Source organism: Buteo buteo, chromosome 14 (genome assembly GCF_964188355.1).
Source record: "Buteo buteo chromosome 14, bButBut1.hap1.1, whole genome shotgun sequence".
Taxonomy (NCBI): Eukaryota; Metazoa; Chordata; class Aves; order Accipitriformes; family Accipitridae; genus Buteo; species Buteo buteo.
In genome coordinates, this window is record NC_134184.1 from 28681443 (window position 1) to 28693578 (window position 12136).

At 37.8% G+C, this 12136-nt stretch overlaps 1 protein-coding gene across 1 annotated transcript in view; it reads right to left on the reverse strand.

Annotated features, from left to right (window-relative positions):
* Positions 1–12136, reverse strand: part of VWA8 (von Willebrand factor A domain containing 8) — a 191499-nt gene that overhangs the window by 23857 nt on the left and 155506 nt on the right. The window contains exons 38-40 of the mRNA XM_075046133.1: positions 5516–5624; positions 4548–4704; positions 1171–1279 (exon numbers count right to left, since the gene is read on the reverse strand). Coding sequence (XP_074902234.1) covers positions 1171–1279; positions 4548–4704; positions 5516–5624 — 375 coding nt within the window. The remainder of the gene's footprint in view (positions 1–1170; positions 1280–4547; positions 4705–5515; positions 5625–12136) is intronic.

Sequence of the window (12136 nt, forward strand, 5' to 3'; positions counted from 1 at the left end):
GACCTAGATATAAATGATGTGGGAAAAACTGAGATTTATGTCTCAAATTTTTCAACTGAAACCTGTCTTTACAAGCCAAGAGCTGATGTCCTGACCTGAAACACATATTAGGTGGATGAATCACCTAATCACGACCATCTTAAATGTTCATCATATGAGGAGCTCTCTGAATTGATACATTCATAATAAAACTGGCTAATGGTTCTCTATCTATACATGTGATTACAGTAGTGTTGTTGTACTCACAATGGCTTAAAGATATAACTAAGGCAAAGAAAAATGTTATCTTTCTTACTTGCAATACCAGGAGATTGGATTTTTTGACCCAGGAGGAGTCTGTCGATCATACAAAGTAATTTCTTTCTATATTTCAGTTTTATTGCTGAAGTAAGCAGACAGATTAGACACAGCACAGTGACTAAAAGACTAAGGTATATGTATACCAGCAGTTGGTAGCCTTCAACAGAAATATTTTTAATCAGAGATGTCTTATAAGGTGTAAAATTAATTTTCCTTTAATTTTCACTGATGATTAGCAGATTCCTCCTAGAAACAATACACTCTTTATTTTATTTCCCCCATATATGAACACTAGTACTAATAAAGCTTGCAACAATCACAGGATCAATTACTAGAAGAAAGGCAAACTGGTGGTTTTGGTCAGCTTCCACTTAGATTTGGGCTACACCTATTTTTATTATCAAGACTTAAAAAGAAACCTGAGAAAAACTCATGTTTTCAGCCGCATATGCAGTAAAGCTATGACCTGGAGCGAGTGTTTCTTTTAACATCTATAGCATTTGCACTTCTAAGTTAAAAAAGTCTTTTGGACAGGAGGTAAAGACAGAAGCTGTTATCTACACACCACCACATATTCTTTTAGTAACAAATAGTATTTTCTTTCACAAAATTGTGCTCCTGAATAAGTAATCTCTGTAAGCTGTGGTACGGGAATACTGTAACTTGCGGAGATGAGCCCCAGGACCCACTTAAAAGCTGCCTTTGAAATAGTAATACGAGACTCTTTTTCCTAACCATGACTATAACCTGAATCTGCTTTTAGCCCTCAAAGGTATGATCGTCAGATGGTAACACGACGTTAGCAGGATAGTATTTGGGGCCTAATGTGATGAGCTCACCAGGTTCCTTTATCAGTGAATCTAAGATTACCTGCAGGTTGTCTAAGATGATACGGAGTGACTGAACTTGACGTCGGACGGCTCCAGAGAACCTTTCGTAAGTCAATGCATCATATTCACTCATCTGAATCTCTTTCAACCTAGAGAAAAGAACAGGGAGCTAAGATCAGTTTAGGAAGCAAGCATGTCATCCATTTATGTATGTAAATTACAAGTTTAATTACTTGATAACAGGAAATTCAGATTGTAAGAACCATACACAAGAAACAAATCAAAGAAGCGGCAGGCGCTTTTGTGAATTTTTGACAAGGCAGGTGACACCAGTGTCTACAGGGATTGCATCACATTAAAACTTATTAAAGTTACTAATCCTTTTCCTCTCTCCTAATCTGCTTTAATGTTTGGGAAGTAAACCAGATGTTCTGAAAACTGTGATCAAATTCTAAAGGTTTTACTGGCTCAGGTGTTGCTATGGGTACATAAAAGGATCATGAGTGTCTATTCATTACTTCACCGTCGGAGTATTTTAAACATATCACGATCCATGCTTTAACACAAAGGTTAAGTAAAGACACACTATAAAATCTGTCCTTGAAGACCTACAGCTAGTAACTCTGTCTCAAATACCTGTCTTTGTGCATCATAAAATGATGAAACCTTGAAACAAAGATGTTCTAAATGAACTTTAATAAAAATGTGCTCCCCCCCCAAATGAGTCCTGTCACTGAACACTATCCTGTCCAGAGGCCTAACAGAGAGGACAACATCTGCACCATAAAAACAGATATATGCTTTTTTCTGTAAGTTAAGATGTGCCCACTTAAAGTTCGGTATCATTCTTCTGAACATTGTAGCTAAGCAGACACTGTTAAACTGGTGAAACTCACAATTGGAACGTCATTACAGAGGTCTAATGGTGAAGAATGAGCTAGGGGACATCTGGATATGCTGGGAGTCTTCACCGTTCGATATTTTCCATGACCCCGCATCATGTAGCGAGGCAACAATTGTGTATCTGCCCACCCTACCATCCAGCACGTGGCTGGGTTCGGTCCTGAGCTCAAACATACTGGCCTATCTGTGCACAGCTCATCTCAAACAAGCACTTCAAAACAGCATAATCACACTCATACCGTTTTGAAAAATATTGATTTTTAAATGAACTATAAATGGATAGTAAAGTATGTATAGGTTAGTTATATTTCTAATGACAGGTTTTTTAATACCAACACAAGTTATTTGCCTGGAACATACAGCATACATGAGAATTGCTGTATAGACTAGCCCTTTAACGATAATATTAAAATCAGACATCAAATCTTTGCTGTCATTAGTATGACTATGTCTTTTTCTATTTTGAATTTTGCATAGACATAGTCATTATAGCCAACTATTATTCATTAGAGGCAGGAAACGGCAACTTTCAGTGCTGTACACTTTATTTCACGGATCCTGCCAACGGAGTTCAGTATCTTCACATCAATGAAGAAAACATTTTGTTTCAAACAAAAAACACCTCACGTGCAGTTTTACTTTGTTAGACTCTACATCAATCCACAGTGAAAGCTAATTCAGAAAAACACCACGAAAAATACTGCATCTATCCAAGAGCACTTGCTAACTTCATTCTAGTGAAACAGGGCAATTTAAAATGTTTTCCACTAGAAGTACTATCTAGCCAGGAAAGCAACCAATAGCTTTCATATTAAAATTCTCCCTTCCAGATAATCACGTATAAACAAAGCAGTGAAATCTGCAGTTCGCCTTATTTTTTTTCTTCAGCCTGAGGACTCCAGCCTCCCTATTCTTAACTTTTATCTGTTAGTTCCCACAACTATCCAAGAGGTACAGCATAATAATCCAAGTGAAATGTGGCTTCAGAATAGGCTACATTTACAGCTGGTACCTGCCAGCTCACTGGTTTTAGCAGGACACGAATTGTTATCTCATGAATAGATGCTCAGATTTTACAGGACACAGCTGCAGTTTCCACAACAGGTAGCAGCATCCAGGAATTTCCCCTTGCACAAATTTTGTAAATCACCATACAGGCAAGTAGAAAGTCATCAAAGCATGCCATGTGTGTAGATGTGCATATGCACAAAGAGATGTGCAGTATCCAAGACCGTACATATCGACTGTTTCTATTATGAAGCAACTGATAAGCAATTTTAAAGAATGGGGATGGAGAAAGGGTTAAAAGTAGTCCTCCCCACCTGTCCCCCCATAAAGCACCAGGAAAAAAAGACAAAACAAGCTCTGCCTTCCCCCTGAAAACAAAACCTTAAGTGACTATTTTTAATTTAAATTTCTGTACGTTGCTTGTGTAAACTAGATCACTATTAACAGGCATTTTTCTTTGCAGGCTCTTTTCCTGTGAAGCACTGATATAATCTATACATTTTCCCTGTCTTTATTAATCATCAGTGCTCTAAGGGCAATGTTAAATGCTCCAGGTAATTTAGTAATAAAACCATGATTAAAAGAGAAACTTGACCTGAACACAACAGATAAATTGGTGGTTTTAAATAAAGTGATTCATGTACAGTGTGTGCTCTATGCTTAACAGCCTAATTATTTATACATCAGCCGAAGCAAATGGCAATCTCACCTGCTCCTCACAACACCCACATTTGCCCCTCATTGGGCATCACTTCATTAATAGCAAGAAAATGTGAGCTGATCAAGGTGCTTCTAAATTTATTTGCTCCAATGTTTTAATCTGTGTCTAGTACGCTCTGCTTTCAGACAGATACTCACGCTGCAATATGTCCTGGACTGAAACGTAGAACTCATTTGGAATGACTGTCAATGCACGTTGCTTTTTTTAATGCAAAGTACCAGAGGTTGACTTGAGAGATCAGTCAGTGGAAGAAATCTGAATTTCTGTGCACAGTCTGGGAAACAGCTGGTTAGTAACCATGCATTACACTAATGCTGGGAAGATCTGTGGTTCGTGTAAAAGTGTCTGCTGAGGTTTAATAGTTCAAATTATCTCACCATTTGGCTACAGATCTTTCCAACAGAAGCAATTTGCTCGTAATGGTCCATTTTGAAAGACATTTGTTAGGTGAAGGTTTCCGAACAACGTACAATCTGGATTCATCATAATTCAAAGAAATTTTCATACGCTAGGTTCCTTTTTTAAAAAGATAAATATTCACATCGCTCTCCTGATCCGCCTAGCTATGTTTTACTCTACCAGATCACAGTCATTTTAACAGTGTGGCTTAATTCAAGAAAACATTCTAAACATCTTGTCCAGAACGGTTAAACACAAGCTCTGTTAAATGATAATGAACAGGGTAAGGTAGTTGATAAATGCAGTTAAGAAAGAAAATTCTTTTTTAGCCATCTTTTTCAAATTTTTCTGGGAAATGGAAGGGAAAATAAAGACTTCCACATTACCTCTGTTTAAAGGCCTTTTCACCCATCTCTCGAGCAGCTCTCTTAACCTCCTCAGGAACAGCATCCTTTTCAGCTTGAGATATTTGGTAAACCCTGTGGCCAGCATCCAGTCGATACGGCCCACCTTTGCCACCTAACCCAGCAGTGTCTCTCCCACCTAACACAGTTGAGATAAAAAATAATTAAGAATATGCATTTGATAATAAATAAGAACACGTTTCCTTTAAAGCTTCCATTGTCATATCTACAGATGTTCCAAAAATGTTGCCAATTGCCAACGGCATTTGTTAATAAATAAGAACACATTTTCTTTAAAGCTTCCATTGTCATATCTACAGATGTTCCAAATATGTTGCCAATCGCCAGTGGTTTTCAAAACCAAACAGCTATCACGGTAAAGAAGAACTCCAATGGAATACTTGTGTTTTTAGTCCCTTGAGACCAGATTCATAATGGTTTCCACCTTGTACAAAGGGGATTATAGATAAATAAGTCTTGTACATCTCCTCAAAGCTCCTGGCCCTTAAAGCCATTCATTCAGACTCTGTCTTCTCCCTAGAATTTGTTGGTTTACACCGTTCCCAAATCACTTTACCTAGTGATCACACACCCTTTTAGAATTAGGAGGCACTTTGCCTATTCTGCGTGCCTCTTGCCTACACTACCAAAATTGCTGCAGCTACAGACACATCTAAGAGAATGGCAATGGTTTCTATGGCTGCAAGCTTCTGGTTCTCTATATATGGCCAATAAAAAGAAACAACAACAAAATGTAATTGAAGTAGAGATCCGCTATATACAGTTTAAGTTAGACGCTGCAAATACTTCTTTTCACTGGCAATAAAGCAACCCTGTACTGGGTAAAATAGCTCTAAGCAGAGGGTGGCCTTGTATAAATCCATTTCTGACTGGCACAGCATCTCCCTTAGATATCCGTCAATGCTGCATTAAAAAAAAGAATGAAAAACCTGTTCCACCAGCCCAAGTATTTCCACCAACGTGCGGCATGTTGTCTGGATCCACTTTTCCATGTTTGGGGGAACTGACATCCAAACCACTGTCCCTCTGAATGGTTATCTGTAAAATAAAAAATAGAGTTGTAAAGCTCTCTTATAGCAAGGAAAGCTGCTCTAACAACCTAATAATAACACACTAGGTCTGCTGAAGAGCTGTAGGGCCAGCGTTAATTCAATAAATGCAACATCCCACCTGATGAGGACAAGAGGATAAAGCAGAGCTCCTGAGTGGCGCGTTAGACCCGCACCAGAGCCAAGACTACTGCCACGTCCGAACCACTCGGTGCGTTCCGATCTTATCCACACTAGAAAAGTGCTTAGTGATAATTGCCAACATAATTCAAAATCCCCCTGTAGCCAGGACCACCTGCAGCTTGAACGCTTTTCGTAGTATTGGCAACACCTGGCTGTACATCCGTGCACAAATTTCACGCACGCCCAACTACAGCTCCGCGTTCCTTTGGGGGGATTGATCTTCCTTTCGCGAACAGGGACTGAAGAAATGACATGCTCTTCTTTGAGATTCGTCAAAGATAAATGGCTAGTTCAAATGACACGCTCATGTAATCCTTAATTTCCCTGCCATGACCGCAAAAGTCTACACCGGTGGGTATTCTACACCTGCCTGCTGACTGCACTTTCCCCACCGATGCGTTGCGGCGCTCAACACCCAACAGCTGTCGGATGGTCGGGGCTGAGTCACTTCAGGCTGGGGCTGGGTTTAAGTGGGTGACTGAAGGTAAAAAATACTCCTTCCCGTTACCAACTCTGAGTCATGTAGTGAATCAATGATTCATGTGTAAACTGCTCGTCAGTTACTGATCTTCTATAATTTAATGCCACTTTATTTTTTTTTAATGAAACTTAATGACAGAGATGTAAAATTGATGTCTTTAACCTCTACAAATTAACTTTCTTCTCACCTACCATAATACATTTAATTCTCTGATGAATTTATATGCCCCAATAACCACAATTTATTGCTTCTCAGAAGTTCACTGGCATTATCAGGGTTTCCACTGGGACTATAGAGCAGTTTAATCCTTGAATTCACTGTCTTGCAGACTCAACTTCATGCCGACATGAATTCCATACATGTTTTTGAACTGAAAACATGTGCTCTAACAACAGTGTCTTGGCAGCTATTCAAAACATCATTTTCATTCTCTTTATAGATTTTAAATTAATTCAAAGAGGTACAATGCATCCTCTGTGAACCATGTCATTAGTGTAAAATCAAGATCTAATCTGATAAATTACATTCATTTAACATTTGTATAAGAAGAAAGACACTTAACCACAACAGCATGTTACCCTTAGGGTTATACGCTGTTTTGTTTTAAGATATTTCCTCCAAAACAAACAGTTCTTTTTTGCATAACTGGTAGATTTCAAAACTATCAATCAGAAACACAGGTCAACAAAAATCACTGAACTTAGTTTGAAACAAAAACTTAAAAGCAAAACAGTAGTGTCAGCCTCATGAATCAAACCAAAATATTACTCTGTAAAGAGAAACAATAAAATGATGGAAAATTTTTTACATGTTCATCCTTCTGGGTTCTTCATAGAAAAATACTCAAAATTCCACAAAAGGAAGGTCTGTGAGGCAAACATAACCATAATCTGTGACGCAAATGCCATATTCTATTTTTGTCAAGTTTTCCATTAAAAAAAATTTCACTAAATACTTTGAAATACAAGCATTGTTTAATTTTTAAGTGAAAAGTTCTGTAGGCAAAAGAGCTTTGTTGCTCACATATATTTCTCACATATAATAAGTTGTTCACAAATAATATTTCTAGTACATATGCACTTAGCAAGTTTCTAATATAAACCTATTTTACAATAGTGTTGATCTGATTTAAGCAGGTATTCATAACTTTGACATAGCATGTGGTTAACAGAAAACTTTTTATTTTATAATGATTTGTGACTTCCGGGGGTTTTTGTTCTTAAAAAGACAGCAGAACTTCCAACATTTGATTTCTATTAAAACTTTGAAAAAAATTGCTGGAGAGAGAAAAAGAGACAAGCGGTACAATCTATCATAGCTTAAGAATGTGACCTCCTTACTAATTTTTTTATTTATAGTTAATAGGTAATTGGGTAAAATAATTGAAAATTTAAGGACGCTAGAATGGAACACGACCAGCAGATGTGTAAATGTCATGCCAGTGAATTGTAGCAGTTTCATTCAGTTACTTGTGTTTTTAAGTAACATCTATGCACACAAAAGGTAGTAGAATTTTGCTACATCTGAATACTTTAACAACCAATTTTTATTAGCACTGGTTTGCTGGGGTAATTGTTTTTTAAATTTACCATACACTTCCAAACTGTGTTAAATTAGCACACTGTAGAACCCTTTGAAGAGAATCTTCTGGATGTACTTTCCTGCTTTTTCTTTGAGCTCTTAGATAATTCCAACAGTGACTTATCAGGCTGTTCTCCTGCCCATCCCTGTCTCCATGGAAGTGTTTCAAAGCAATTTTATAACTAACAACTTCTCTCTGCTCTGCAGGTGCCTCCATAAAGTAGAAGTTAGACTAGCAAATATCTAGATTAGAATTGAAGATATATTTTAGAAAGAAATAAACAGTAAATCACTGAGTCTGGACATGAAATCACAGGAACGATGAGGAAAAAACTGAAGAGAAAAATTTTTGGACAATGACACATTCTTCAGCATGACAGATAAAAAGAGATGGAAGAGCCATAGATAAGTCACCCCTCTGAGGGCTGGAGGAATTCTTGACATTAGAAACTATCGGAAAGGTAGATTTAACGGGGAGAATCCAAAACTGGATGTATAATGAACCCGACAAACTTTGTCTGGAGTGAGAAGGAAGACAAGAAAAAGAAGTACTGAAAGTAGAGAAAAAGCTCAAACAAATCTAAGAAATCCACAGTAACTTTTCCAAGCCTGTCCGATTGGAATTTCTAAACCTATTGAGATTTCTTTTACTGTTGTGATGGATATTATCCAAATATATAAATAATTTCCTTGCTCAAAAGTGAATCTGTCCCCTCCTGAATACTTTCTGTTTGGATCTACAGCAAGACTTCTATCGAACTGGTTTCTTTCAGTGAGAGTTTTGACTAAGTGTCTCTGTTGGAGAGAAATCTCTGCTCTTTCTAGCTATACATGCACTGAAAGGCGCTATTCATTACTGTATTATTGTGAAGATTTCATACTGCTTGGTGTGCAAATCACAGCTTTGTAAAACAACAGACGAATTCAGTTTAGTAGCCTTGAGTTTCAGCTATGAGGTATGGGTCAGAGTAGAATAGTGGCAAAAACTGTGAAATTTTCCTTCTGAGACCTCCTTTTGATTTTCAAAATAACCACTATTTCCAAAACACTCACACTCACGGCACACATGTTTCAATTGTGCATTATCTAAACTTGTTTATACATATTGGTGATTTATGAGCAGACCATGAAAGAATTTTTCCACTGCCTGTTTGGGCAGGTTTTTCTTCAAAGTCTTCGCCACACGAGAAGCACAACTGCCATCCTCTCCTGGGATACATGTCATTCTTATTTTATTCTCTATAGAGTCCAAATTCTCAGTAATCAATGATCTTAGTCCCTGGCTTAAAATCTTTTTGTTGTCTTCTTTTCTTTGAGTGTATTATATTCTCAGGCACTTACACCAATGGATAAGGGGTGCATTCAAAAGGACTTTGTGGATGGAGGTTCTGCAGGTCTTCCAAAGTCAATGAAGCAAACAAGCAAAAATTTTATGCCAGAAGAATATGAAGACTGCAGGTCAGAAAGGCGCTAAAGGAATGTGCTTTTCTGAAGGGGCAATGGTATGAAAGAAGTGCTTCAGAAAAAAGGAAATGAAGAAACAACAGCAAAAATCATGACATGTTAATGTTTTGACTTCATTTTCTGGTCCTGCCTCTTACACATCCATTTACTCCCGACAGCAAGGGCAGGCAGGCGGGAGTAGAACTGAACACTCATTTTATATTCAATGAGAGATACACGGTATCTGAACAACTCACCCTATATCGGTTCCTTCTGAGATATATGAATGGATGCCAAAATGGTTTTACAGGGCTACACTTCATTTTTTTTCTGACAACACTGGGATTCTAAGAGCGAACTGAATAAGGGAAACTGATACAAACACGTTCAGTTCGGAAACCAAGTGATCTTATCATCCTTCATGTAGTAATGTAAAGAAGATAAAAAGGCTCAGAGAAGCCAGTTACGTGATTTAATGCACTCAACACCACAATGAAACCAGGTGTTTCACATGTGTGTCATATTTATGCCAAACAGCTATTAAATGCATACCAATCTGTACTAGGGGCCACTCGGAAGATGAGTCAAAGGCTGGTAGTTTTGTCTAGACTTCAGCTGGTCAGGGAAACCAGGGAACTTTATATCCTGCATTAACCAAATCTTAACCATGTTTGGAAGTGGATCTAGAACCACATTCATGCCACTTAAGTGAATGTGGGATTGAATTTCTGGGCTCAAATCTCTCAGGCTGTATGAGTAACACTGACCAAAAGCTTTATCAAATTTAGCTTCAGCTGATTTCGTGCAAGTAAGCTAAACAATATTTTAGAATCCAGTAATCTTAATCATACATTGCAATGAAACTGAGAAGAAAAAATGACTTTAAAAAGAAGCTTCGCACCTCAAAGGCAGCTCCAAGTAGCCCAACTGTGCATTTCCATATCTTAACAAGTGCTGGCTGCCCTCAATTTGCTTGTGCCAAGCAAATAAATATAATGAAAGAAACAACAGCCACTCTTCGACATGTCACATTTATATGTCTGATGGCAATAAATTCACTAAATAGGCTGACTTTTTGTGAGATGCTTTTAAAGAACTATTCAAAGAACATCTAGACTGAATATATATTAATTTCTCTGTTATTAACAGGCTTATAATGGTATCCAATTTAATCAGCAAAAGACACTTAGCAAAGTCAACTCAAATGAACAGTTCATTCACGTTTCAGAGTATCCACAACCTTCAACACTGCCGTCTTTTCACCCATGCATTTTAAGCCTGTACATCAGCTCCTTGTTGTTCAAGTCTCTTATAATAAACTAAAGACTGAAATTCCAGGAGTTATCTTTATTGCAGAGACAGGGAAAGAAAGAGGGAATCTCATCTCTTCCTGTATTTTCCCACTTGAAATTCTCTTTATTCCTGGGAGTTTCATGCTGGAGATACAACCAATGACTCTCACTGTCTTAGGTGCCCACACCTCCATTACAGTCTTGTAAAAAGCTGACTCTCTAAAACAAGGGGCAGAACATGTACTTAGACTTAACAGCTGGCAGAAAAAAGACTCATGGTTACAGGTTAGGAAATATCTTTTAGACTTTGTAAGCAGAAGTCAGATAAGTTTGAAAATATTTCTAGCTTTGAATAAAAAAGTAGTAAATAAGCGATGGCTTTCAGTAAGATGTGAAGGATTTTTTTCCTTGATTGATTTAGATTGATTTTTCGGTCGTAGATATTCCTGTCACTCTACCCTGTACACGACAGGTTTCTGTTCAACACAGCAAGCTGGCTAGAGAGTAGATGGTCTTTTAATACAGCAGCTCACTTTTGTATTCTGATTCGGTTAACTTCATTAAAATTCCTGAAAGGCGCAAGATGTGTCAGTGCCTCCCATTCAGGAGTGTTTGCCAGAAAAGCTCACGCTCACGGCAACAAAAGCTAGTTTCTGCTTGAGGACTGGCAAAGAAACTCTGGTTTCTGATGGGGGCGAGCTGCCCCACGCACAGGGGAACAGACCTTTCCCCTTCTAGTTTTAATACATTTGGCCCTGCCAGGACTAACTCATATCGAGTCCTTTTATGCAAAACACAATGCTTATTTTAATACTCCGGATACAACTTGAAAAGGGGGAAAAAACCAGAAAAAAACCCTCTAATTCCAAGCTAAGATCCTACAGGTGTAAGGGGATGCAATTTGTACTTTAAAAAATGGACTATATTTCCATTGCCCAAACCTCCCCAAATCCAATTTTCCTTATCCTTTTGGGTATGTTCAAACAGAGCTGGCCATTCCTCATAGGATTTTACACCTTCATAACAGAAATAGGTGGAATTCCTCCTTGCTGTGTGCAGCAACAAACAAGTAACCAACCTTTCTACTAAGCCCTTTTAAGCATTCTTTGGAGCATTCCACATACAACACATTTACTAAAACTGAAACCGGCATGATTTCACATGTGACAACTAAACAAACACACACAAATGGGCAAAACATCATTTTACAAACTACAAGCAAACAGGGTCACAGCTGCAGTACTTACAGCTGTACAGAATATTTATGTAGGAAGACTTTTTAAAAAGAAAAAAGCTAAAGTGCCCAAACAATAACTCTTTTCACAAGCACTTATTCTAGTATTTGTAATAGTATTGCATTACTGGGTGTTTCTTACTGTTGATCAGAAAGATTTGAGGTGGAATACAGTTCACGTCATTTAGGTGCTTAGTTTAATGTAAATTAAGGAGGTGTGCAGTAGATTAATTAGTTGCATAATTAGACAGTCCTGGAAAGTAGGCAGATGTAGGCAGGATCTAGGC